This window comes from Neopsephotus bourkii, unplaced genomic scaffold, assembly GCF_033783945.1.
Source record: "Neopsephotus bourkii isolate Nb327-2 ecotype Australia unplaced genomic scaffold, CSIRO-AGI_Nbou_v1 NB_1542, whole genome shotgun sequence".
In the NCBI taxonomy this organism is placed as follows: domain Eukaryota; kingdom Metazoa; phylum Chordata; class Aves; order Psittaciformes; family Psittacidae; genus Neopsephotus; species Neopsephotus bourkii.
In genome coordinates, this window is record NW_026902018.1 from 4,058,799 (window position 1) to 4,086,747 (window position 27,949).

Consider the following 27,949-nt stretch of genomic DNA (forward strand, 5'->3'; position numbering starts at 1 on the left):
GTATAATCCTTAGTGCCAGGGTATAAAGTAGGGGTGCTGGCTAATTCACAACAGGAATCTCCTTCAGTCTGACCACTAGCAACTTGCAACATTTAAGAAACACTGAAAAGCTCATTGTTTTTCCTGCACTGAAGAATCTGAAATACTTAACTGGAGTGCTGAATTATCCACTAGCACAGTCTGGCAGGTTACAGTGAAGGTAAAGATGGAAGCATGGAAGTTTGCTTGTTTTGTTAATTGTCCAGGCTCCTCCAGTTTAAAATGGACAATTCTAATAGACCAGAAAGCCCTTCAGGACAAACTGATAGAGAACATTTATTTACCTCCTCCTCAGTATTTGAAAGGCTTACATATTCAGCTGAGGATTTTCCACATGGCATCCAGTTGTAATGTTCAGTGAGGTCCTAACATACAAACAGATGTTCATTTCTGGTTTGATAGACTTCAGACTTCACTGGTTTCAAGATAGGCTGTTCTAAAAGCCTCCACAGCTGAAGGTCTTCAAGGCAAACAGAAGCACCAGCATCAGGACTTCTGGGAGCATAAGGAATCTTTGAAACCACATAATACAGATAGATCATTTGTTGCTATGTTTTCTTCTCTTTACAGTTCCCATTGGCAAATATCACTGTTCTTTGTCTAAACTTAATGGTTTGTGTCCACATCCCCTCAAGCATCCCCCAGCTATATTATATATTCTTACAGAACACAGATTTGACAATCATTTGAACAACAGCAATGGTAATATTTTCCATCATAGTTTAGGTAAAAGAAATGAGCATGTCAAAGACAGGCAGAAATAAACAACACAGTATGACAGAATCTCCTCCGTCACATATTGCAGGAGCCCCACTATCTGTTCTGTTTGCAGAGTCCTTGAATTATAAGGACATACCATACAGAAACTCTGTGTCACGGTTGGAAAGTGTAATTACAACTGACAATTAGTGTTATCAGCCAGTAATATTGGTGTGTCTACCTGGGTGGAGAGATGAGAAAAACTGTAATAAAAAAATAAAATGCATGGAAACGAAATCAAAATATTGACAGGAATGCCAAAAAAACCCTCACCATTCTTTACATACTAAAAACCATCTTTAGAAGCTCAATGAATGTTCACATGAAAACTTCTTACATTAAACGTTTTTACATGGACTCCAAAAATGCTCTTTTTAGCCACACAAAGTCTTCTGGATCCACCCAAGCCTTTTTGAACTCACTGTAGGGAGGTGAGCTGGTACTCGGCTGCCATCTGAAATGAAAGCTAACAGTTAACAACAGCCTGGATGGAGGGGCCAGCTTGCTGTGCCTGGAGGGAGGAAGGGGTCCAGTCTGCAGAAAAGCTTTGTCCCCCAGCTGCTGACTTAGCATGTTGTCACAGGAGCCTGGAGCACAGCTAGTGGTGCCCACAAAGGGAAAACAGGGGCCAAGGTCATTCTGCAGCATTGTCTGGAGACATTACCCACTCCGGGGACAGTCCTACTGCTCTTAGCTTAGGCTCATGGGTGTGTACTGAGAGGGATAGGAAACCTTTACTGAGTCAACAGCTTTAAAAGAACAGAAATCATTTGCATGGGATGCTTGTGTGTCCAGTCCACATGTGCACATCAAGTTATTCTCTAAAGTAGCCACTCAAAATGGATAAACTCGTTCATATATTTTCAGACAAAGAAAATTCAGAAAAGACGGTTTAGTCACAAGGACTCCCCAAGAACTGCCCTAAACAGTTCCAGCTGAGCTAGCAAACCAAAGGTGGGAGCAGAACCTTAGAGCAGGGCTGGTATCAGGAAGGGATGGAGGTAGATAATAAATGGGAACCACAAGCCTGGCCAGAGCACTCCTCAGAAGAAGCAGGTCAGGGACTTTCAGCATAAACCAACACTATTCCTTATCAGATGCTTGAATCATAAGCTCAGTGGGGCAAGTCCTGTAATCCCCCAAATTATGTGGGTACACTGCTTCTGATCATCAACTGAACAATAAACACAGCAAGTTATAATCGAGGTACTTGTATTTGCATATCAAGATACTCAGCAAGCCAAAGCCAGAAGTGAAAAAGTCATTTAACACTTGATGTGCTGCCACAGGATTCACCTGGAGCTCTGCAACATCCCCTGAGTCTTGGGAATATTCACATAGACGCAGTGGTCACACTTCTGTGCTGGGGGGACGCACAAAGGCCAATGAAGCTGCCAGTGTGGCTTTCTCTCAGCCCAAAGCCTTTGGCAGGGGCTGAGACTGGCTGATCCTCACCCTTGCTAGAGCTTTGAGTGGGCTCTACTACCTTCCAAGGGCAGCACCTTCACTTGAACCACGCGCAGCCAAAAGCACATTTTCCTTTTGGGTACACCACCTCCTTCCTTCCCTAAAACTAATGGGCCCACAATAAGACACATTTCTCCACCCTCATTTTCCTCCTTTTCTTTCTGTATCTTACTTTTCCATGCTGCCAACCTTCCATCCCTTCATTTTCCTCTCCTTCTCTCTTCTATTTCCCTCCCTTTCCCCCTCCCCCTTTCTCTCTCCCTCTGTACTTTGTGAACTGCTGCGGCAGTGCTGAAGTCCAAAGTTCAGTAACTTGCTAAGTACACAGATAAATATGAACCTTGGAGAATTTACATTGCTCCAATGTAAACAGATAGCCAAGGGTCCCTTTATCAGCACTGGCTCAGGACAGTCGTGGGGGGTCTGAAGTGGCTCCATTTTGTATTTTGGGGGTTTTTGGGGGGTGTAGAGGCGGGAGGCTGCGCCTTGCCCACTCTCCTGACAGTCAGGCACGTCACGCCGGGAACATGGTGTAGGGAAGCTGGAAGCAGGATAACCCGAAATCCAAATCCAAGGGACACCAGCCTGAAGACCATGGTCTCGAAGCTGAGTCATCTTCAAGTGGAGCTGCTGGGAGCGCTGCTGGAGTCGGGACTAACCAAGGAGACCCTCATCAAGGCGCTGAGCGAAGTGGAACCCTATGCGCTCCAGAGTGAAAGTCAGCGCGCTATCAATGCCCTCCAGACAGAGAAAGGGGAACCCTGTCCCGACATCCCCAATGGAATGGGGGAGTCCAGGTTATCGGAAGATGAAACCTCTGATGATGGGGAGGAATTTACCCCTCCAATAATGAAGGAGCTGGAAAACTTGAGCCCCGAGGAGGCTGCTCACCAGAAGGCTGTGGTGGAAAGACTATTACAGTAAGGACAGATTTGCTGCTCCTCTTTGCCGCTTTCTTACACTCTCCCTCTGAATCTCTTTTCCTTTCCCCTTGCGCTCAATGTCCCTTGTATTCACAGTTGATCTAGTTGCATGGAGGCAGTCTTCATCCCTGCTGGGACTCACAACACCCCCACATTCTTTATAAATACTCAAACTTTCCTTTCATCTCACTTTAAATGCATGAAAGGAGCCTGAATGCGTATTTGATGTGCTTATATCATCAGGCTTCAGAACAGTCTGAGGCTTGAATAACTTGAATCTCTCTGACTGAATGATAGGTTTTAGGATTTATATCTTAAAGAGGATTCCATCAGGAAAGGTCACTCTTAACTGGAGCTGTATTTGCCTGAGTCTGTACAGTAAAGTCAAGTTGTGATGTTTTCCTGCTCTACTTAATGAAATGAATACTGTTCATTTCACTAGTTTTTGCAATAGATTATTGGCCAAAGACAAACCAAGAGAACCTGTTCTTGTCATTCAAGTGAGTGCAAAGCTCTCCTGACTTCAGTGGGGATTTGTCTTGTAGAAAGAGCACACACCAAATACATGCAGAGGTTAAAACCCGAGCAGAACACTCTGCTTCTGCCATCCACAGCCTGTCACAACTACAAAGTACATCCACAGCAACAATGACAGGTTTTACTGCCATGCAAATTTTCCTTTGCATCTGAGCATTTCTGAGATCAAAACACAATAAGCCTGAACCAATAAGCCTCACAACAGACTCAGAAAAACATTCACTAGGATTCCCATTTGGGATTCTTGCTAAGATCCAGTTCCTATGGGTGATCTAAGAGGTTTGTCCAAGCAAGGATCAGGTCCATCCAACCCATCTATCATAACAGAACCAGATCCTTGCCCGTTTGTTTTGTGGGTACTTTGATGTGATGAGCTGAAGGCACCACCACGCAGTAACATCCTGCACTTAGAATCTGCACTAAACCCAAATCCATCTAGAGAGTTTCTCAGGCTTTCTGACCACTCCCTTGCACGTGCAAAGGAAGTTAACAGAAAATGTAACAACAAGAAGCAAACATCAAACCCCACCACAAAAGGCCAGAGCTGTATAAACAGCATGAAGAGTTAGCTTTCACTGTAAGCACTTAGGAGAAGAAAGCACCCTGGCAGCCTGGGGGTTGATGACTCTGCTGTAGTACCCAAGAGAGGAAAATCCACTGGATCAGCTCTTACCTGGGTGGGGAAAACATTCCCAAAATCTCCATCTTCTTTCTGGCCCAATACGTGTCTCATCTCTTCCCACTCACAGCTGTGTCACATCTTTTAGGCTCCTCTGTTTTCTTTATGACTTTTCCATTCTTTTTACATGTTTCCTTTCTCTCTTCACTTTTATCTCTGCTTCTATTCCCCCCATTTTGTTTTTTCTTGGCTAATTCTCTCTCTCCCTTACCCTCTTTTTCTTCCTCTCATCCTTGTCTCCTTCTCATCTTCCTGAGTCTGCGTACAGGTCTTGGGGTAGTTTGAGCCCAGTGGCACCGGGCGGGCCCTGGCTAGTTACTAATTATCCAATGGCTTTATTATTTCTCTTTTGTCTTATAAATTTATAGATGAAAAGACCCTGATAAGCTTTTTGATCATTAACTTCTGATGGTTTATCAGGTATCTCTCCACTAAGGAAGCCATGGAAGGTGAAGAGCAGCACCTCGCTTTGTAATGAATGGGTGAAGCAGGATTAAAGTGCCATCTGCTGTGATCTAAGAACAGATATGCAGATGAAGGGAATTCCTTCCTGCCACCCTCACCAGCATGAATCCTGGTTTCTGATCCTCCCTGCCTTTTTAGGAGCTTGCAGCCAGTCTTTCCTGTGCTTACTACCAGCCTCACCACAACAGTCTCACCTCTCTTGCAAACCTGTGATAGTAATGCTTTCCGATGAACAGTCTCACACCTCTCTCCATACAGTCACTTGAGCAGCATTCCCATTTTACAAATGGGAACTGAGGTACAGAATGATTCTATGACCTCTCTAAAACCCTAAGATAGCACAGAGAGGACTGGGCAAGAACAAGGATCTCCAAAGCCTTATACTGGGTCTTACTTGCAAAGCTTTAGACTGAAACATCAGAGTTGTCTTTCCTCAGTCCCCTCTATCACAGGATAGAGCAACTCGCTTCTGCAGTTGGGGACAGTATGAAGGGACCAGAGGCCTCAGTTTCAGCAAAAAAATATGAATATACTTATGGAGGATTGTAACAGATCAAAATTAGTCAAGGTAAAATGAGAACAGTAGGAAGTCTGTATTGACAGGATTAAAATTCCTACTCAAATATTAAAACAGAGCAGCTGCATGTCTGAGAGCCTATTCAAAGTGTCTGATCCACTATCAGGGTTCAATAACTTGCAAGCAGTTGTTACCTACTAATAAACTTTGTTTGTTTCTTAAGACCAAACCTTTCCATTAGAGATGCCTAGAGGTAATGTCCTTAGAACAGTACTGTAAGCATTGTAAGGCAGGCAGAACAGTTTACAGATAAAAGAACTGGCAGGCGAGAATCTCCATGCACGGAGATTCCCAGTAAATATTCAATGCTTAGAAGTTATTTCAGCATCTACACTAGGATTCCAAACCAGAAACCAGATAGAAGCACTTCTACCCTCAGGCAGAAGCCTCTTGGCGTTATTAACAATTCCTGACCTAATGCTGTAGACCACATTTTAACTCAGAGATTGACTTGTGGGCAGCTATTAGTGATACAAGAAAGTCTTTGTGGTAACTGCAGCCATTGCCTATAAGGTAGAATTAGGAAAGTGTCCATTGACAGGCTTTCCAGGAGCTGGGAAGGAAAAAAATGGCAACACCAAGAGACCAAGTACGTCCTTGCAGGACTATTACGGCTGAAACCACAGTTTGGAAAGCACTGGTCAAAGCTGTGTAAAACAGGATGTAGAGAAGATACATCCCCATGATGGTATGAACCTGTGGGGATTGATTAGAGTTTGTCCCTACAGAACAAAACAATGCCAAAGGTAGTCCAGACAAAGGTTTCTCTAGTGAGGAATTCCCAACATCTCTTGCTGTCCTTCAATCTGTCTTGCTGATCATCCATAGGTTTACAGTTTGAATAAAAACATTCTTTCCCTATTACTCCACACAGAGAACAAATTGCAGCTATGATAAAGAATAACTAACTCAGTAGGGAGATAGAGCTGTGTGGAGTAATCCCCTGATATTCCCAGAGAGAGGCTACCTTGGGGGAAGGGACGGATCACACTATCACAGGTACAGCAAACGGAGGGAGGTAGAGCAGCAATCCACCTGTAGGGCAAGGGGTGAAATTCCATGAGGAAAGAGAGAAATTGAGATAAGCAACAGACTTCCCCTGGAGGCAGGGATAAAAGCACATATTCCATGAGGGGAAAAAAGAAAACAAAAGATAAAATGATAAAGGTTCGGTCTTTTCCTGCCCTTAGAATGGCTCTAGTTGGGGAATCTGGAGATGAAGCTGCCACACCCCTTTCATTTCCACATATAAAGCAAGATGAGGCAAACCAGGCCAAGTTCAATAGAAAAGAACCCTGATGGGATGGTCTTACCTTGCCTGCTCTCTGCCTAGCCCCGCTCCAGGCTCTGCACTGCCATCAGTGAGGGTTGTCTAGCAGGCTCCACACGAAAGGGCCAGAGGATGGTCCTGAGTACTTCTCTGAACCTCTGCTTAAGCAAGGTCTGGTCCAAAGCAGCAATTCAGAACCCACCTCAGGGAAATGAAGGTTTCTCTTGCCTGAGAATGTGAGAACAGGGAAGAAGAAAAGGAGAAACAGAGAGAATGGGGAAGAAGAGGGAAAAGAAAGGAACAAAGGAAAAAGAGAAAAGTCGGGAAGAGTGAAGGAGGGAGAAGGTCCCCTGAATGTTACATCTCCAGCCCTCTGGAATGGGTTTTCTTTAATGCTAACAACTTGATATTTACTTTCCATTTAAATTTGAGATGTTGCTATAAATTATCAACCAGCCTCTTGTTCCCTTTGAGTTTATAACTAACTACCTGGGTTACTTATTGTTCAGGTAACAAAAGGGAGGTGAAAACGCCCTTAAAAAGTGACCTCAGAACTAAGAAAATGGGAAGCTGGTCTGGAAAGAGGACCCAGGCCCCTGTGGTTGAGATGAGCCAGGGAGAGGGGTTACACTCAGATGGCAATAGGCAACTGACAGCAGGAGAGCAAGATTTAGGAAGAGTTTAAAACTAACTGTGACAAGAATTTGGAGACAGGTATTAGACCTTGGAGAACAAGAAAGGAGTGGGGAGGCAGCTTGCATGTGGGGGGAAAAGGAAGCCAGCAGGTAGAGAACTGCCTTGGAGATAGAGTTTGAGCAAGGCAGACCCACTTCCGCAGTTCTGACTCACTGAACCAACTGAGATGTCAGTGCAACTACACACAGGGAAACCAGGTTTAGGGTGAAATCCTGCCCTCTGACAGCCAGTCACAGTCTCACCACCAGTGAAACAGCGAAGGTTTCAACTTGTGATGTCTTAGTCAATGGTGAAAGCTCTGCAGGTGGAACTAGGCATGTGAGCAATAGTTCAGGCAAGGGTTCAGCTGACCAGCTGCCATCACTTGTGCTGTGATGTAGCCTTGGGCCTAAAGGAATTGCTACATTGATACTGTAGCCTGTGCTTTGACTATGTACAGAGTAGCTAGGATGCTGTACAACTGTCTTACGAAATCACACTGTACTAAGGTCCCCCTGCACTGTTTTGCCTCACAAAGCTCCCTGCTTTGTCTCAAAAGAAGACAGAAAAAACACAGGGCTTTAACCATTGTCAGAACAGACTCATAAATACTTCCTGCCACAAAGAAGTGAGGATCTCAACAGGGGAGATGAAAGTAACTCATGATTGGGGTGCAGGAAGGAAATCAACATGAAACAGAGGTTTCCATCAGTGGCAACACAGTCCTTCCTCTTCCCATCTGAGCCAGAATCTAAGAGACCGGAGATTCCAAATCAGAGCCTTTTCTCCTTTGTATAGGGACTTGTGTAATGAATTCAGGATGCAGGTGCTGGCTCGGCTGTCACAAATACAAAGTGGGGAGATTGGTCCTTGGTTTGGACAGCAGGAGAAGAAAAAAAGAACACCATCACAGCTAGGAAAGATAAGCTTTTGTAAGTTCAGCTAATTTGAAGTTTTTGAAAGACAAAGATGGTTAAGGGAAGAAGCTAGAACATAGAAGCCTCTATAACAAGCATCCCACCATAAAAAAGGAACAAATGTTCCTATTTTAAGCAAGTAGGTTCTTCAGAAGGCTGTAACTGACACCGTTTCTGTCACACTTTAACTGCAGCAGAGCTTGCTCCTTGGACTATCCAGCCACTGGGAGACAGCAGCAGGGGAACAGAGATAAGGGTGTTTGTACTGAGAGAACAGGTGTGGACTTTGTCCTCCTTATCACTTTGCAGCCTCCGCTAACCTCCTGAGTCAACAAAGCAATGAGCAGTACAGCCGTTGCCTGTACAGTTGGTGCTTGTTGCTCAGACCTGTGTTCTTGTGACAGTTTCTGCACAATCCTAAGTATCTTCTTTTGCCCCGTTGCTGCTTTGGTGCTGGCGTTGGACATGTGTATTCCTCCAGCATGCAAACCACTTCCACCAGGCATTTCACACAGAAAGCACATTAGGATGCTCTTTGTTAAAAGTGAACCAGAGGCTTTTAGGTAGAGAGGCTCCTGCACTGCTTAGATCCAGACTGGCGGGTTTCACATCTTTAGTTTTACTGTGATTTTCAGCTCTGGCAAAATCAATACACACAAATAAAGTCACAGTCATGTTTTCTCTGTATTCCTTAGGAACCTTCATGGATACTCTAATCAGAGATCCTAAAGGGCAGAGATTCACATTTGCTGTGAAATCCCAAATCAGATTAGCTCCTCAAGTTTTGTGAGCAGGTCTCAAACAGGTCTACTCCCTAAGCTGCTACCTCAAAGGAGGGCGGCAGTTGTAGGAATTAATGGTTTGCCTGTTGTTCTTTATTGTATTTATAAGCTATGAGTGGTTCTAGATGTGAATCAGTGTATTTGAGTAACGTAACAGATGTGCAAGAACATAATCCTGGATGGCTTGATGTGTACATGTGCATACATGGCTGTCACATCACAGTATAATGAGAACCTGTTTTCTTTTCCTGAATCACTGCAAGGCAACCCAACCTGGATCAGAATCAGGCCATGAGCTGGGTTCAGCCTAGTATCACAATGAATCTGTCTTGGAAAATTAAGTACACCTGCCTTTAGCTGTACTTTAAAGCACCTGTGCTTTAAAGAAAGAGGGATAGAGCGGAAAAGTCCTGTAGGGAAATGGAAGACTGTGGTCAATTCTGGAAAAGAGATCTGTACTCAACAAACATCCAACTGAATACTGAAATGCAACATCACTTCCCTCCTCGTACCATTTCTCACTAGCAGCAGAAGTGCTTTATATTCACATTACTTACCAGCAGAGAGCTCCGTTCAGTGCCCATGTCACTCCTCAGCACTTTCTGTCATTTACAGATGACAACTACCTAGACAGAACAGCCCAAGAGCCCACATACAAATGAGCACAGACAGCACATACTGTGGTCGTGTACTGGGAAATTTCCTTGATAAGCAAAGAGCTCCCTTCTAAGGGGAGATCCAAGTACCTACAGAGACAGTTTACAGGAAGCTAGTGCTACCTCTTTTGCACTTCATCTCTAATACCATGCAGTTTTTACCCTGAATGCAGAGTCAAAACTGCACAAAGCATCCCACTGAAGAACAGCTTTCCATTGCACAGCCACTTACACTTGCACTCTGGCCTCACCAAACGCACTGGTGATGACTGCCATGCAAGGTGCATCTCAGGAGGTAACTGCACTTCCTTGGAAGCCAGGTTTGCCAAGTGCAGGTCTTTGATCTCTCTCTCCTGAGAACTGTTTTCTGCTCCTTCCAGAGAGGATCCCTGGCACGTAGCAAAGATGGTGAAATCCTACCTCCAGCAGCACAACATCCCTCAGCGTGAGGTGGTGGACACTACCGGTCTGAACCAGTCTCACCTCTCACAACACCTCAACAAGGGCACTCCCATGAAGACCCAAAAAAGGGCAGCCCTCTACACCTGGTACGTCCGCAAGCAGCGAGAGGTGGCTCAGCGTAAGTATGGCAACAACTGCTCTCCTGTCTCAGCTTCTTAAAGGCCTCTGGCTTTCCCTTGCTAATCCTTACTCCCTATTTTTGTCAAGGAAAACTGGAAAGAAAAGCCACTTTTAGCAGGAAGATTAGAGACTCCTAGGTCAGTGTTCAGTGGTGGGGTGAACCATAACCACTCCCTCCTGAAGCAGCCTGCAATCACCCACCCCAGCCACCATTTGGCTAAAGAGAAGCAAACTAATATTCTCCATTTGCCATTAGAGTTCTACACCCATCCTCAGACTAAAGCAGTGCAGTGGACAAACAAGAGAGAATTTCTGCCCAAGAACTAAGCTTCTGCAATTTCAGCTACAGCAACAGTTGCTCTAGCTGCAGAAAGCAGCAGGCTGCTATATTCACAGTGAAAATCCACCTCATGCCTTCTAAGCCCCTCCTTACAGGCACCCACTGAGACCCATCCATGCAGCATGCATTTCTATATTCATGAGCCTGCCTGGAATGTGTCTTTCCTAATTTTGTAGTGGTGGGTTGCAAATAAACTTGAGACATTTGGCTTTTGGATGGTTTTGGAAGCAGGACTACAGTCATGGGTCACAACAACCCAATGCAACACTACATGGAGTTGGGGAAAAGTGGCTGGAAAGCTGCCAGGAGGAAAAGGACCTGGGGGTATTGGTCAACAGCCATCTGAATGTGAGCCAGCTTGTGCCCAGGTGGCCAAGAAGGCCAAACAGCATCCTGGTTTGTATCAGAAACAAGTGTGTCCAGCAGGGCCAGGGTGATGCTGCACCTCCAATACTGTGTTTTGGGTCCCTTACTACAAGGAAGTTGAGCTGCTGGAGCATGTCCAAAGAAGGGCAGCAAAGCTGGTGAAAGGCCTAGAGAAGTCCTCTTATGAAGACTGGCTGAGAGAACTGGGGTTGTTTAGCCTGGAGAAAAGGACATGTAGATGTGGCACTTAGGGACATGGTTTAGTGGTGGACTTAGTAGTGCTGGGTTAATGACTGGGCTCAATCTTAAAGGTCTTTGCCAACCTAAACAATTCTAAGACTATGCCTACTCTAAACTCAGCTGCATTTGCCTTCACTACTCCAAGGTGTGAGCAGAAATGCAATGCATGCAAGAGAAAAGATGGGTAAACGGCCTGCTAGGAACATCTTAACAGTTTTAGCAGATTATGGAACTTTATTTCCACCCCATTTCAATTTAACCCTCCGTCTTGAATGAGATGTTTTTCAAGGGTAAGCTTCATTGGGCCTGACAGGTACCCAAATAGATGGAACTATTGGAAACACTTCCAGAAAGCAAATTCCCTTGTCCCTTTGTGCCTGCAGAATTCACACACGCTGGGCAGGGTATCCTGACAGAGGAGCCCATGGGAGATGACCTGCCCACCAAGAAGGGAAGAAGAAATCGCTTTAAGTGGGGTCCTGCTTCACAACAGATCCTGTTCCAAGCCTACGAGAGGCAGAAAAACCCCAGCAAAGAAGAGAGAGAGGCACTGGTGGAAGAATGCAACAGGTAAAGATGGGTGTCTGGCTTTGAGGAGAGGCACAGCAGGCCCTCTCTCATCTTAGCATTTGCTAATGCCTATGAGAGGCAGGCTAATGGTACAGCCATGGATTTCACCACTGACACCAGCCACATCTGAATGAAATGCTACAGCTGAGCATTCACTGTTCACAAAGGACCAGTAATGCCTCATTGTGTTGCTATACCTGGCAGGCTCCTTCCACACAGAGTGCCAGATCACAGCCACTTCGGTGCTGTACACTTACTCTGTCTCTCTGACTAAGCCTGGCTCAGCAAGGCTCTTCTTGTGCTTTTCCCCAACAGAGCAGAGTGTATTCAGAGAGGTGTTTCCCCTTCTCAGGCCCAGGGACTGGGCTCAAACCTGGTAACAGAGGTCAGAGTTTACAACTGGTTTGCCAACCGCAGGAAGGAGGAGGCTTTCCGGCACAAGCTGGCCATGGACACCTTCAGTGGACCACAGCCCACCTCTGCACCCCCTCTAACTCCTCACAACTCTTCCTCCCTCCAGCCACCAGCAGCTCTCTCACCCAGCAAGGTTCACGGTAAGAAACAACCAAAAGATGTGAAAGAGGAATGGGTGAACTCAAGTCACCAGAACTATCTCCCAAGTCCATCCTTTTAGGAGTTGAATCTACAGATAGAAAAAGCAGACTTGCTACAAGGGAAGAGCACTGGTGACAGAGAGATCATGTCTCTGAGTGAGGAGAGAAGCTAGATTAGCAAGGGTGACAAAGTTCAGTAACAGAACTCAACCAAATCTCCTCACTTACTCTGTGCCATCGGGCACTCTGACCTGGCAGGCAGTAATCCCTTTTCAAGGGGTCATCCACTGCTGCAGTCTCAAGTCAGCTCTGTATTCTTTCACTCATGTGTGGACCCCTTATTCTTTCCCATATATAGAAAGCACCATCAGACTGTGACTGAGTTCTCAGGCATCAGAAAAAACTGTTCTCCATCCAAAATCATCAGAGCTTTTTCAGCTTCTTAGGTCAGAGCTGGTAATTGCTCTCACTCTGGGAAGAGGTATCTCACTGAGGCTCTCCTCCCTATGCCCGCATCCAGAAGGGTGTTTTCTAGCTAACCCTGCTTGTTCCCTGCACCACACACAGCCATACCTTAAAGTCAGTGTTTGAGGAAGCAGTTGTGCCAAATTACAGAGAAAAGCCAGCGGATGGAGGTAAGAATGCCTGATCTCCTGGTTCCCTGGTAATAACCCGCCTTGTCTCTGCCTCAAGCATCTAAAGACAAAAGCCTGCAAAGGAAATTGAATTTAGCACTTGCCAATGTTTCTCAGTTTCTCATTCGTGACAACCACTTTCCTTCCTGTTGTGATGCAGGAGTGAGGTACAACCAGCAGCCAGCCAGTGAGGCAGAGTCCTCCAGCAGCAACCACCATGCCAACAGCTCCATGGTGACCACCCAAACCATCCTTCATCAGGTTTCTCCCCCTGGACTGGAGCCCAGCCAGAACCTACTGAGCACAGACACTAAGCTGGTAAGTGATGTATACTTAAGTTCTGTTGACTGGAGGACCTAAGGTCCTCTGCCTGTGGTCACAATATGGAATATTCAGAATTAGTTTTTCCTAGAATACTCTTAAAACCACCTTTATATAGAGAATATCACATAGCCACTTTGCACTGACCATGTAAGACTAGCAGGCCTGAGATGCAGGTGCCCTCTAGACTGCTGGTGAGGGCAGGCATTAGAGCACAGGACAAGTATAGCCATTTCCTTATGATCAATCAGAAGTCTGTTCTGAAAAAACAGAGCTCAAGGTAGGACGCAATTTCCTTCTTCCCAGGAGACCTTGTTCTCCTTTCCCCAGTGAGATTCTCATCTCCAACTCTCATTTGAACTCTACACATCTCAAGATAGTTGATCAAACACCAATGGAATTAACAAAACCAAAACTTGTACTTACCTGCAAAGATTAAGTCAAACAGCTTGTACACAGCACATGTACTGGATATCTAGACTGTAGCAATCTGTCTTCCCACAGCAAGTTTCCTTTTGAGATTTGACTACACCTTTTCCCACATAATTAGCAATGAAGCACTAGAATCTACAGGAGTGAACATTTTCAGTTTGCACACATTCCCTTGCTTACAGGGAAAGGGTAGAAGTCAGCATCACTGCATACTGGCCTGAGGTAAAGTTAAGTTCACTATAAATTAATGTGATTTAAGTCTTATCAGTCACTCACTTTGGCGGCTTTCTGGTCTCTTCCTGAAGACAACAAAAGTAAAGTCTTTCATGAGATGCTGAAAATCTTCTACAGCTGTCTTCCAACATTGGTATCAAGGTGACTTGTTCCACTGTTTAATCTGTTGGTCCTCACTCTTACTAAAGATTTCTTAAAGCTTTTTATCTGAGAGGAGAAAAAAAGTATAAAAAAGTGTAAAATGAAGCACTGACCTTTCTCTATCAACCAAGTTATCAGAATGGTTTCTGCTCTTCCACAGAACTACAACTACAGGTCTCTCAAAGGCCTTGCAAACTCAAAATCCTATTAAAGCACAGACACAGGTTATATGGTTCATTTTGGAGGCTGAGAAAACAGTCAAGTTAAATCCCTCAGTGAGTACTCAAGGACAGATGGAATCAGCAAAACACACAAGCACAGAACAGTCCTGTTGTATCTAACAGGTACTCTTCCTCTCTGACAGCAGGGAGCTGCCAGGTAATGTGGCCTGAAGAACTTCCTGCATGCCAAAAAAGTCCAAGGAAACTTTTCAGCAACTCCTTTCAGATCTCAATCTGGAAGCTCCCTGCCCACTGAAACCCTTGTTGTGTGAAAGGAAAATTACAGGCATTTCTCAGAGGAAAAGGTGAACAAGAAAAGAACTCCTGGATTTTGTGCTGAACTCTGCACAGAATGACAAGTTACCATGGAAAATTACCTGAGCCTTTTCGTTTGAGCATCATCCTCTACCCTCAGTTATAAAACAGAGGATAAATGTACCCTATAGAGCATGCAGAGGGACAAATCTAGTTCTTGTTTGTAAAACCCTTCCCATTCTTAACTGTGAAAGAACTAAACCATCAAGGACCTACTCTTAGTATTCCGTCAGCTGACCTTTGCTAGTTAACTGGTGAGTACAGGGAAACTGCACACAAGCAAATGTGAAGTCTTTCTAATTCAGGGCAGGCAGGCAGTGGGAGAAGGACGTTTACCCCAGCTTTGGGACCCAGCCTGCTGCTGATGGCATTTCCATGGTTCCCCTTTCACACAGGTCTCAGCTCCCGGAGGAACTCTCCCTCCTGTCAGCACCCTGACTGCCCTGCACAGCCTAGAGCAAAATCCACATCCTCTGAGCCAGCAAACTCAGAACCTGATCATGGCATCACTGCCAGGTGTTATGGCAATTGGAGCTGGCGAGACCTCATCCCTAGCACCAGCATTCACCAACACAGGTGCCTCAACCCTGGTGATAGGTGAGTAGTGTTCTGCAATGCCTCTGCTTATCAGGGTTCAAATAAAGAACTACCTGTAATTTATAGAATTACCTGCCTCATTTTCAGAGACAAAGCCACTAAGCTGGCACTGATGCACACCTTGGGTAATTGTCACAAACACTAAGGCTCTTCAGCAGCACTACTTGCAAGTACCAATGGAATTAAGGGACAGATGTTCCTTATTCATGTTAGAATTAAGTCACACACAAACCCATGTGGGACTTTTGCAATTTATTCCTATGTCAATGTTCTGTTTTGCTGTTCTGCATCTTCCCAAATATAAATGTAACACTTCCTTAGAACTATGAGAATTGAAGCATGTTCATCATGCTTGAAAGACAAAGCATCTTGTCGTACTTCCTGCAAAGAGCAGTGCATGCCTTTGGAATACACAGCATTAATTACTCTTATCTTTTTAATTCTGTTTTTCACTATGACAGCTTCTCTGGACCTGTAGGAGATTTCTTTTCCTTCCAAGACAAGTCTACTGCCAAAGCACATCTCATTAGATAAAGCCAAATAAAATGTATACTCTCCTCTTATACTTTCTTCCCAGGAAGAAAGAGGCCTTCTGTGCTTCCAGGTGGCAGCTGTGAACAAATGTCCGCTTTCTCATTTATACCCAAAATTATGATATAGATTCTAATTCTGTGCAAGAAAGGAAAAACTGGAGATGCCCACAGGGTGGAAACGTCTCAGTGCTAGAGGGATTTGCTGATTTACAGAAACAGAGTCTGGACAGTTGTGGGAAATAAGCAGTAATGTGTGAAACCTTCTACCTTTCTCAATGGTCCAAATTCTGTAATTGGGCAGACCAAATAAAGTGAATTTAAACTCCATTCCATGCACCAGGACAGCTACAGCATAGTGTTCTCTGTTGCCAACAGCTTCATTAAGAGAATAAAATGAACTGGACATTGAGAGGATGCTATCAGTTTACTTCTGAGCGAGGTAGCCCCAGTGGAACTCCCTATCAGGTTATCATTAAACTGGTAAAAGTGACCTATACTGGTACACAAGGATGTATACAGGAACAAACACTGGAAATCAGAGGTGGTTTTATCGTACCTGTCTGCACTGTACATTTTGCACACTCCCACTTTGTTTTCAGATGCATGAAATCTGTTCTCAATCATAGGTAACAAACAGAACACCTGAAAAGCAGGATCTGAAATCATCCTGGGACAATAGGCCTGCCACAATGACTGCTTCAGATTACCCTCCCTTGACACACTCCTCCCAGTGTGTGATGCTATTGTCATCAGTCCTTGTTTTTCAGGCTTGGCCTCAACCCAGCCCCAGAGTGTACCTGTAATAAACAGCATGGGGAGCAGCCTCACTACCCTGCAGCCCGTCCAGTTCTCCCAGCAGCTGCACCCATCCTACCAGCAGCCCCTCATGCAGCAAGTCCAGAGCCACATCAACCAGAGCCCCTTCATGGCTACCATGGCCCAGATACAGAACCCTCACGGTAAGAATGCGAGTTCATCTGCTCAAGCAAGCAACACAATTCTCTGTTCTGGAGCATTTGCTGGGTCCTTGGGCTTGCAGCACTCTACTTTTCTATTATTGTTGCTCTAATTGTGACATTTTTCTACTGCATTCCTTTCCCTGTCCCTCCACTCCCTCTGTTTCGGAGACAAAAGAGCAGGTCCACATGGATAAGGAGAACAACTCGGCCAAACTAGCCTCATGAAAAACTCCAGCATCCACATGATCTTGTTTTCTTTCATGCACAGCTCTCTACGGCCCCAAGTCTGAAGTGGCCCAGTACACACATACAGGCCTCTTGCCACAAACCATGGTGATAACAGATACAGCCAATCTCAGCGCCCTGACTAACCTGACGCCAACCAAACAGGTAACGGCCTTTAGCACATGCCTATGCCTTTGCTCTCCCACCTTAGAACTGTACCAGTCTGCAGGTAGCTCCTTGCTTGTTTAGAGATGTTTTGGGTGTGTGGTCTATGTGATCCCAGTGGGATAATCTTTTTTATCTCCTCATCTTGCTGGTACCAGCAGTGATACTGGAGGCATTAGAGTAAGCCCTTCACTGCATCACCAAGGAGGATTTAATCTCCTTGGAAACAGCACCTGCTCACTCTCCTCTCCTGCTTGTTAGAACACATGTAGAAACTGGGCACTTACCTTCCTTTTCTCTAGGCATTCACACCTGAGTCGGAGACCCACACAGAGTCTGGAATGCACACACCAGTGTCACAGGCTCCAACAATACATTTACAGAACCAAGACACAACCATCCAGCACCTTCAGCCAGGCCCTCGCCTCACCTCAAGCCCTGCTGGTAAGAGCAGCTGCCACTGTCTTAACCCACGTATTGCCTAGTTTCTTTTGCCAACACTGTAAAAATCCAGGTAGAAAAAGGTAACTGGGGCTCATGATTCTCTTAGAGGGCTCTAACGGTGTCTTGGGGGTGTGTGAATGCTGGTACAAGGAAAAGAGCGCAGTCTGTGTAAGGCCAGAGTGGAAACGGGACCCTTCTTCAAAATCTAGAGAGGAAGCTAACCTCAAATATATTGACAAAATCAGTGTCCATGAATATCCAGTCTTGTGGGCAGTTTTTTAGGGCTGAAAAGCCCACGAATCCCTCATAAAGAGACTCCAGCTGGAGCCTCCCAGTTCTAGAAGAACTAGGATATGAACCATTATCTACAACCCTCAAAACCGAGCTCCCTGAAGGCTGTTGCCCTTAGTATTTTCAGGCTAGCTGTGGACTGGAGCTAGGTACATAACAGTACACAAAAGAGAAGGAGTTATGTCCCTATGACAGGAGAGTTCAGTCATGCTGGAAACGTGAGTGTGCATGCATAAGGGGAATGCAGTGAGAATCTGAACTTAACTTCTCCCTGTGCCTTTGACAGTGTCCTCCAGCAGCCTGGTGCTGTACCAAAGCTCTGACTCCACCAACAGCCACAGTCAGCTGCTGCCATCTACTCACAATGTCATCGAGACCTTCATCTCCACACAGATGGCATCCTCCACTCAGTAATCATGACAGCTAGCTCAAGGGTGACTGCCATGACCAGCCTGTCAGGTCCAGCTCCAACTGTGTTTGCCATCACTGTCATCGCTGCCTTCCACGGGAAGGAAAGGCTGTTGCACCCAGCTGACCTCCAGCCCCTACTGCCTCATACAAATCACTTATTCAGCTGCCTCCATAAGAGAAGATGTCTCGGGCTCAAGACAGAAGCCATGGAAAGATGATGCTGGCACTAAAATCCACTGCCTCCCAGAAAACCAAGCAAACCCAAACCCCAACAGCCAACCTAAAATGACCAGACATCCTGCCCCAGAAGGATTCAAAACAGGGATCTGAATGCAATATGGCAAAAATGCCAGAACATGGATAGGACTTTCACTGTGCTCAGCCTCCATCAAGCTGGATCTGTACAAATATGCCAAGATCAGCTTAAGCCATGCAGGAAAGAGCAAAGCTGAGCTGCCAAAGAAGGGATGCTCTAAGAGAGTACCAATGGGAACTACGAGAAATAATAGTATCTTGGAGGCAAGAGTGAGAGAACCTGGTTCCTGACATTGCAATGAAAATCATCACAAAACAGGTTCAGGAAGGGCTTGGCACAAACCTGTCAGTATTGGATCACTGAGTACAAGCTACAAATCCTTTAAGTAACTACAGAAATACCAAACATTCTCAGTTAAAAATGACCTGCTCTAAAATCATGCTATCCTAGTGGAAATGGCTTGGTTATTTTTGATATAGCTCTGCTTTGTTTTAAATGCAGAAATTAAAGTTTAACAGCAGCAAGGAGATTCCAGTTCTTTGCATTACCCATATGGGCTCTCGTGTGTCTTGCTGAATGAGCAGAGGGTGGCATCCTCCACCGGTTCCTGACACTGCATTCATGTCCAAATGCTCCACAAAGAGCACTGATTCCTTCAGTTGTTCTCTACAGAGAGGTCAGCTTCACTTTAAAGAACACAGCACATTCTTAGTTCTCTGTAGGCTATATTCTGTAGTTCTTGATATGCAAATAATTACCATGGGGTTTAAGAGTCTTACTCGCACTAAGTCAAGGTTTTTAGCCCTATGGATCTACTTGTATTATTCCTCTTCTAATTATTCTTCTCTATTTACTCTCAGTGTTCACATCACTCACACGTGACTAGCCAGACATGAACAAAAACCTCAATTAGTGTTTTTGTCTTTGTGACCAAACCAGAGTTTCAACTCTAAAATGGATGAAACCCCTCACGACCAGAATGGGCTCAAGACTCTTAAAAGGTTAAGAGAATTTGCAAAGAAGCAGCCCAGCAGTGAACTCTTCAGGTATCATACCTGGAAATCTCAACATTGCAGCTGTCCATTACAGTTATTATTGATAAGAACCTCTTCTAGATATCACCAGCCATCACAGACTCCTTTCAGTAACTACAGGATGACAAATTTCATCCTAGAATATCGTTTCCTAGTCTCCCACGTGCATCAGTTGCAAATACACAAAACTTCCAGTTAGCTTAAAAATAATCATCATAAAGCAAGTCAAAAGGCAATGTTTAGACCACTATGCATTGAAAACCCAGGTGGTAGCTTCAGTATACTGATGTTTTAACTGCCCATAAGGCAAGTGACTTCTGCTGGCACATTCAGTTAGATTACAAGCCAATTTTCTACTTAGCTTTGCCATTTTTGGATGCCAACTGTGTTTTCTTGAGTAAAGAAACAGGAAGAATCTTACAGTAGGAAAGAAAACATCTTGGGTTTTCCTATGCTGAAAGAGCAACTTCTATTTCAATTTCTCTAATCTGGCTTTCTGATCTCCTGAATAGGGCCAGCAAGTTAGATACTGAAACCCAACAATCTTAAAAAGCAGAAACGTATTTATCCAATAGCAGGTTGTTTCCTGAACACCACCAAACTCCACTGTATTTCAGACACACAGAAGTCATAATCAGCTAAAATACAGACTGAAACACAGTGACTTTTAACTTAGGCTTAAGTCCTTCCTATAGCATTTTCATAGCACTGATCACCAAGCAACTACAGAGGCAGCTTCAGTCAACTTTATCTCCACTAGGGGAGCCATCTGAATACAGCAAGAAAGCCACTATTGTACAAAACCTGCCAAATTAAGTAATAATGTATTAGAATTTAATAACAAAAAATGCCATGAAAAAAACTATAAATGAAAAGACATTTCAACAGACACAACCGGAACAGAACTACTTCTATAGGTGAAATAAGTTCACTGCACGCTCTGCTCATAGGCAGGGCAGCCTGGAGAGGTGCAGATTACAGAAGGATTAGTGACGTGGCAGGTTTCAACAGATTGTTATGATGATCACAGGAACAAAAATAAGGGGGCCCAGATATGTGACAGAATGGTTTTGATAAATGAGTCTCCCACAGGCTGGAGCTATTCTTAGCAGACATCTAGGAGGAGGCAAAGAGAAAAAGGAGTTGATCACCTGTTGCCATGTAAACCAAATTCAATTCATCATTTGATTTCTCCAGGACACAAGGTTTGATTTCGTAATGTGAAGGAACACACCAGGAGGGATGCAGCTATGATTATAGCTCTCTGTCACACAAGTCTGTGCACAGTACCGAATCCTTTTACACTAGTTCTGCATAAGCAGCAGCTGCTGTGCAAAGAGGACAATATTCCCTTCTCCAAGGGATACCAACCACATAGGAGGTTACTCAACCAGACTCTCAGGCCACTGAACTTTTAGAACAGAACCTTTGCCAATTTATTTTCCCTCATCTGCAGCAACTCTTGCTGTCAGGGGTTTTTCCCAGCATCCTTCATCCATCACATTCACCTGCCGCTTCCAGAGGAAAAGCCTCATTCTTTTTTTCTCTTCTTTTTCTTCTTCACAGCTCCTGGCAACACCAAGTTCTCTGGGTGACTGCAGTCCTGTCTCTCATGCTGTCCATTTGCACACATCAACTGTGGCAAATCTCTGCAGATCTCATCACACTCTGCTGGCTCTATTAATGTCTCCTGAATATTGTTCTCTCCCCTAATTTTCATTTTCTTCTTCTTCTTCTTTTTTTTCTGGCTGTGCTCTACATAACCCCGACTCTGATCCTGGCTGGAATCCTGGCACAGTGCAGGAAAAGCACTTTGCTTCATGATGTCTGTGGCTGACACAGCAGCCTCTTGGTACCTTTGCCACTCTTGGTCACTGTCCATCTCACTGGAAAGGCAGCAAAATGAAAGGAAGTTACATTAAACTTTTGCCTTGAATTCAACCAAAGCAGACAGAATAATCTGAGAACACCTGATAAACACGCAGTGGCTCTGGGACTCCATTAACTACAGTTATCATTGAACCAGTTTGAAGGCTGACATGTTCTTTACACATACTAGGAGGGGAAAGGACATGCCCCACAAACAATTCTAGTTCCCCAGCACTAAAAAAAACAAACAAAAAGAATCTGCCCTAGTCAAATTGAGGGGTCAAATACACACTTCTCAAGCTCTTCAGCTTCTTATTCCCTTGTGAGAGTCCCAGCTGCCCCTGAAATGTGGGCTGCAATTGTGCTTCAGGAGCAAAGGAGCTGACATCACCTCACCTGGAGCTAGATGGCTGCCTCCTCCTTGCTGCAGGGCAAGGCTCTGATTTCCCACAGTCTCCTGGGACAGAGGAGGAGAAGAGGCGAAACCCTAGAATATGTAAAGGGGAATTTCAGCCATGACATAAAACAGAAGTGAAAGGAATCATCAGCAATCTCCCTGGGAAGCCTCACTGCTGCTATTGTAATGCTATAGCATTTGACAGCAATTATTTGGGACTATCTGGGAGGACATAGGGCACAGAGATCAGAGCTTCAAAGTAACACAAACATAAACAGGAATTCTTCTATTGCAAATGCTTATTAGGCAGACGTGTGTACAACCACCAATGGACAGGATCTGTCTCACTTATTTAACTAACAAGGTCACAAAACAGCCACAATGGCTGTGACTAAACTCACCATCATCTGCAGAGTCTGACTGTTGCCCAGACGTTTGTGCGGGTCCTGATGAGTCCTTCAGGACAGTGATGAAACTAAACAGAAAACCCCAGTCAGGCCTTGGACAGATCTGTGCAAACTGAGCTAAAGTTGGGTATTTCCAGGAAACAGGCCTACAGGGAGATGTTACACAGCATCTTACTTTTTAATTAGGAAGTGAAGCTGACAGCTGACCCACCTCCCTGCTTTCAGGGCAGATCATTCCTTCTCTCCTGAGCAACACATGCCACAGGAATGACTTAAGAGCAGTGTTTGTAAAGCCAACATTAAACACTAGGAATTCTAGTTCTCCAGGCCCATGCTGACACAATAAAGACAGTGGCAGCACAACCCTGACTGCGGGATTGATTTAGGTCACAAGAATAAATTGAAGATTCTCACATCAGCCTTTACATGATGCAAACGCTAAGGCACCCAAATTCTGCCTTTTCCTCCCTATAACACACTCACTGCAGAGGCAAACAGAGACAGGCAGTGGGAGTCTTCTACCGGGGGGCACAGCACATGGGCCAGGTTAGTGCACAGATTATTGGAAATCTGCATTAAATCCAAGAATTAAGAAGAAAAGAGAGTTTCTCCTCAATATCCAGGCTGCACTCAGATCTTTAATTTCCTGGGTTTAGCACACAAAACCATCAGCGTAGTTGGCCCACAGGTCACGGTCACTCAGTGTCACATGCCAGTACCTGTCTAGCATTGCTCCCAGTTTCTTTGCTACATGTGCTCTGAACTCTGGTGTTGTCTGTAGCTCATTTCCATCCTCTTCATGACCGTTCAACTCATGCCTGTTTAAAGTAAGAATAATGATTATCTCTTTCAAGGCAAAGAACATCTGGTGCTCTCACCCAAACAGGAGATAAGGGATGGAAAATTTCCTACCCCCTAGTAATTAATTCATATGTAATAGAGGAGACTGCTAAGAAAGATGGGAAGTAGCTCAGTAGTAACAGTTCAGTTTCCAAGAGAGCTAAACATTATTTACCCATCTCTATCACAGTTGGATGACTTTTCTCATTGAAAGAGCCAACAAAAGCAAATCATATCAGGACATCCCTTTCTCTTGCATGCAGTTCCTGTGTATGTTGCCATAATTCATACAACTACGAACTCTCTCCTGGGTTTTGTTAAGCTGCCTGGCTGACAGCCTTTGAAACTGAGCTTACAGAAGTGCTGCAGACTTAGACAGGACAGCAGCACCTCCGCTCCAAGGCTCCTAGTTCAGCAGCTACTTTCCCACTGATGAGTGTTTGCCTTTGCAAGTGCAATGTTTCTCAAAGCAAAGCATTTTTTGCATCTGTAACTGTTCTAATTCCTCCATGTGACACTTGCAGAGCTGGGAGATTTCTGACAGCTGGAACCAATGCTGTAACTGACAGCAGTTCTATGTTCCCCTGCTATTAACAACTAGTAGATTCAAGCATAATTTCAGATTCTGGTTGGACTAATTCCCGAAACAGCACTAAGTATCCCAAGCTGGTAACTGTAAGAAGCACAAATACAACACAGATTAACATTTTCTGCAGTGAAGCATAAGCCTGAAAGCAGGAGTAAAAATACCTTAGGCTAGGCTGAGCAGGCTGTTGCTGTAACCGATGCCTTTTAAAATCACCTGGCAAAGGAAGAAGTAAAGGCAGATTTACAACACCAGGGGCCAAGAGCTCTTTAAACCCCTTTCTGACACATGTGACTTTACAGCACAGAAATCATGCCGGTAAAACATTGTGGTAAATCAGTTACGATGGAAAAGGAAACTCCCCAGCGGCCACGCCGTAGCAGACATCTTCCCGGGAAGAGGCTGGGGCTCTGCCCCGGCAGGAGACCGCGCACCCCCCGGCCGGGCAGGACGCCCTTTTGAGGACCCCTCTCAGCTCCCTTGTGCGCTGGCGGTTTCGGTACCGCAGCAGAGGTGCCCCGCTTGACCACTGTTCCCCCGGGACAACCCCGGGGGCAGGAGGAGCTGCGGAGGGGCCGGCCCTGGCGGGGGGAGAAAGAAAGGAGCGCAGGACACCAGAGCTCCCCTGGCCTCCAACCCTCACCACCGCGCGGCTCCGCCCGCACCGACGACGCCGCCGCCTGCGCAGCGCAGTCCCAGGCGGCCTCTCGGAACCGCGCCGCCGCCTCGCCGCTGCTGTCCGAGTCCGAATCCGTATCCAGGCCTGAACCACCCCTGGGCGCCGCCATCTTGAAGACGCGAGGGCCGCGGAGCACGCTGGGTGCCGTAGTCTGGCCGCGGGGCACGCTGGGGGCTGTAGTCCATCGGGGCAGCCTCCGACAAGATGTCTGCGGCGCCGGGGGGAGCGGCTTGTGCACTTGTTTGTAAGGCAGGCCGCGGGAAGGCTGCGCTCACAGGACAGCTCTGTGGGCTGCAGGCCAGGCCTTCCCAGACCCCCAGGAACCTGGGAATGGAAGGCAGCGCCAGCAGCTGGGTGTCGCCCGCAGGAGCGTGGGATTCCGTGACAAAGCAGGATTGACGCTCAGTGTTTGTGCCAGCCCCGGGGCAGACGGTGCTGAGAAACCCCAGCACGGCGAGGAGACCCGGGCGGCCCGGCCGCTGTTTCCCATTGCCCGTTCTCTAGGCTTGTGCTACTGGGAAGAGCGGTGCGGGCGATGTGGAAGTGCTGCAAGCAGCCGCGGCTCCTTGACATAACCACCCGGTGCTGAGCAGCCTTCTTCTATGTGTGCCGCACGGGAGAACAGCTTCATGTTTGTCAGCTGTAACAGCTCACACACAGACAGTGAAATACACACCAGTGACACTAGAAAGCCTGTACTGCTTTTGTGTGCGCAGAGAAACAGAGAAGGCTTGGCGTTAAAGACTGAGGATGTAGAAAGATGAGCAACTGTAATAAAATTCTCAGTGCTTTTAGTGACATCTCTGAGATTTCACTGTTCCAGAAATACTGTCAGCCCTCAAACTGACATTCTGATGTCAGGGACAGCACACAGGTCTTCTAAGCATAAGACAGGATGGGACCCATCGGCTGTAGCAAGTAAGAAAATACAGTAGATGCACAAGATTCATTAAATATGTAAAATGTATTAAACAAGAGGCATCAAATTCCCTCACCTCTGCCAGGGGAAAGAAAACATGCATCTCCTCTGCCTGTGCCTTTTGCAACTGCTTCATACGTACACTTGGAATGACAAGTTCCAAGGATAACAAATTGGCATTATTCAATCCAAAAAGGCATTAGATGTTTTAATCCTGAAGGCTGCATGGAGGATACTCTCTTCAGCGCTCTTACCCAGCTTGCCTGGTGGATCTTGCATCTTGGCTTGACTCCTCCAGCCACCTCCTTCTAACTGGCTGTCAGAGGCACGGGGATTTCTGCAGCAGACTGTGACCATGTTTCAGTTTGACTATTTGCCTTCACAGATGTCAAGCACCAGATGCTTCAAAGCTTGTTCTACTCGAGCAGATCAGGCAAAGTTCAGTGTGGGCCTGCTCTGAAGTATGGCAGCTCCCAGAAACGGGATCCAGAAAGGAGCAGATGAATGCATGTTACCTACCAGAAATAGCTGTATGGTCTCCCACCTTTCTGGTTTGGTACTGAAAACAGAGCAGAAGCTCTTGGAAATGGTTCTTGCTGAACAAAGGCAAAAGGCCAGATAGGAACTCTATCGTAGAAATTCCAAGGGTTTTCCCAGATGTAATTTATTCCTGAATTAAGATACCATTGGATTAAAGATACAAGTAAATCCAGGAGTATTGATGGGAAAAATACTGGTAAGAGGATCAAGGACTTGGATTCCTGATATATGTATGACTTCTGTAATTAAGAATTTTAGGAGAGGGGTCGTGTGTACCATAAATATCAACATTATGTTTGACAGTCGTATGACTTAGATGATGAGAAAGTGAATAAATCAAAGTGATTTATCCTCATGCACACCGTGAGAATGAACTGGCAACCAGGGCACCAGGTTTTTTAACTCTAAGCAGTTATAGGCTACCACCTACAATGAAGAAATAAATATTACAATTGTCACTGGGCAGTGCCAATATTCCCTGGTGATGTTGTCATGGCAGTAACTGTGTCTCTTTTCAGATTGCTTTAGTTATCCTATGACACCCAGACAATAGTGTTCTGAGCATTTCTTGCTCCATTATAATACCAAAAATCAACTTTTTTTTTACTTTATATACTGAAATTCTTTTGACTCCAAACATATCTGGTCACTAGTCCAAGCCAGTCCAAATTTCACAAGCTCATCTTGGTTTTAATCAGCACCTGGAGGATACCACTTGTACCTCTGGGGCCTTGTTAATTTCTGATTTATCGGATACTACACTGAGATGTCAAATTTCTGTTTGCATGCTGAAGCTGTGCCAAACTGTGCTGCTTTACTGCCTTGGGGCAAAACCAGAGAGCAAATACACTGCCTGTGCAGGTAGGACACCTTTACACCATGTGTCCTAACGTTATACCATAATCATAGAATCACAGAATGGTTTGGGTTGCAAAGGACCTTAAGATCATCCAGTTCCAGACACCCTGCCATGTGCAGGGAGACCTCACACTAAACCATGGCACCCAAGGCTCTGTCCAACCTGGTCTTAAACACTGCCAGGGATGGAGCATTCACAGCCTCCCTGGGTGACCCATTCCAGTGCCTCACCACCCTAACAGTAAAGAATTTCTTCCTTACATCCAATCTAAACTTCCCCTGTTTCAGTTTGAACCCATCACCCCTTGTCCTGTCACTACAGTCCCTAACGAAGGGTCCCTCCTCAGCATCCTTATAGGCCCCCTCCAGATACTGGAAGGCTGCTATGATGGCTCCACACACCCTTCTCTTCTCAGATACTATCTTCATCTTCACCCCAGGTACAAATTTGCCAGTGTGATACATCAACATGGATGGCATGTTGGATCTGGGCTGCTGGGCTGCTGGGCTGCTGGATGACCCCTTTGAGATGGGTTCTGCCAAGCCCATGTGCTTCTGAAAGCAGTATGAAGGCTCAGAGTAGCTGGTTTTACATTGTTTATCATTTCCTGGCACACATTCAACCTTCACACTAGAACTCTGGAGTCTCAGGCCACCTGTGAGCAGACAGGCCTCAGACCTTGGTCTCTTTCTGATAGGCACTAACCTCTCTCTACTGCTTAGCTTTTCACTTGTAAGGCTCACATCTAGTGGGAGACCTTGGTTTAGGATACACCAAGTCTCCACTGTGTAAAACAACAAGCAATTTTCTGCTGGCTTCTGCCTTGGTGTCCAAGAGGTGCCTTCTTGGTCACCTCTCTCAGCTCTGACCCACTCCTGCAGACACCAAGTCCTCTCCTCTCCCTCCCTTTTGCCCCTCTCCCTATCTGTGGTTTCTGACAGCTGTGTAAATACCTTGGATCGAGCTCTCTGTTCCCATCCTGGGAATGCTCCTCTGTTCAGATCCTAGCGCTCTGCACACACATTTGAACAATTCGTTTCCCTCAAAGCTGCTGCCTTCTCTCCTTCCTTCCCTGCTTGGGTCGAGCCCTTGTCGTTGGCAATACGAAGCTCCTGCGTCTCTCAGAGGCAGCCGTTCGGACACGGCCCCCGCACCACCTCACGCTGAGCAGAACAAAACTGCAATAGAACACAGCAAGCGGGGGTTACGGTGGCGGGGACCGAGCATCGCGGTTCGCACCG

General features: G+C 45.7%; 2 protein-coding genes across 5 annotated transcripts; one reads left to right on the forward strand and one right to left on the reverse strand.

Annotated features, from left to right (window-relative positions):
- CUNH12orf43 (chromosome unknown C12orf43 homolog) lies at nt 1-27,927 on the reverse strand. 4 transcript variants are annotated; one of them, XR_009728037.1, is made up of 8 exons: nt 24,355-24,535; nt 23,876-23,927; nt 23,005-23,103; nt 22,280-22,431; nt 21,878-21,968; nt 21,121-21,498; nt 4,399-6,944; nt 1-1,252 (listed from the first exon to the last, which is right to left on the reverse strand). XR_009728037.1 is itself a non-coding variant. In XM_061370611.1 (6 exons), the coding sequence occupies exons 1-6, from the start codon at nt 24,497-24,499 to the stop codon at nt 21,144-21,146; spliced, it is 894 nt and encodes a 297-aa protein (XP_061226595.1). In that variant the 5' UTR covers nt 24,500-24,535; the 3' UTR covers nt 20,345-21,143. The 4 variants fall into 4 exon arrangements, 3 of the variants coding, with proteins under 3 accessions (XP_061226595.1, XP_061226598.1, XP_061226597.1); XM_061370611.1 differs by lacking the exons at nt 1-1,252; nt 4,399-6,944 and having other exon boundaries at nt 20,345-21,498; XM_061370614.1 differs by lacking the exons at nt 1-1,252; nt 4,399-6,944; nt 24,355-24,535 and adding an exon at nt 27,662-27,927 and having other exon boundaries at nt 20,767-21,498.
- HNF1A (HNF1 homeobox A) lies at nt 2,449-19,107 on the forward strand. The gene is made up of 10 exons (XM_061370610.1): nt 2,449-3,185; nt 10,127-10,326; nt 11,658-11,844; nt 12,160-12,398; nt 13,194-13,351; nt 15,093-15,294; nt 16,595-16,786; nt 17,055-17,176; nt 17,479-17,620; nt 18,198-19,107. Exons 1-10 carry the CDS (start codon nt 2,860-2,862, stop codon nt 18,323-18,325), a joined length of 1,896 nt encoding a protein of 631 aa, XP_061226594.1. The 5' UTR covers nt 2,449-2,859; the 3' UTR covers nt 18,326-19,107.
- Nucleotides 27,928-27,949: the final 22 nt, after the last annotated feature.

Bases quoted from the DNA above. Each gene is read 5' to 3' on its own strand.
- HNF1A (XM_061370610.1), top strand. From the start codon at position 2,860: ATGGTCTCGAAGCTGAGTCATCTTCAAGTGGAGCTGCTGGGAGCGCTG. The intron at 10,327-11,657 runs GTAAGTATGGCA...TTGTGCCTGCAG, and splicing joins GCAGCGAGAGGTGGCTCAGC to AATTCACACACGCTGGGCAG. The intron at 12,399-13,193 runs GTAAGAAACAAC...GTTGTGATGCAG, and splicing joins CTCACCCAGCAAGGTTCACG to GAGTGAGGTACAACCAGCAG.
- CUNH12orf43 (XM_061370611.1), bottom strand. From the start codon at position 24,499: ATGGCGGCGCCCAGGGGTGGTTCAGGCCTGGATACGGATTCGGACTCG. The intron at 23,104-23,875 runs GTATTTTTACTC...TACTTTAAACAG, and splicing joins CCTGCTCAGCCTAGCCTAAG to GCATGAGTTGAACGGTCATG. The intron at 21,969-22,279 runs GTGAGTTTAGTC...TACATATTCTAG, and splicing joins GTCAGACTCTGCAGATGATG to GGTTTCGCCTCTTCTCCTCC.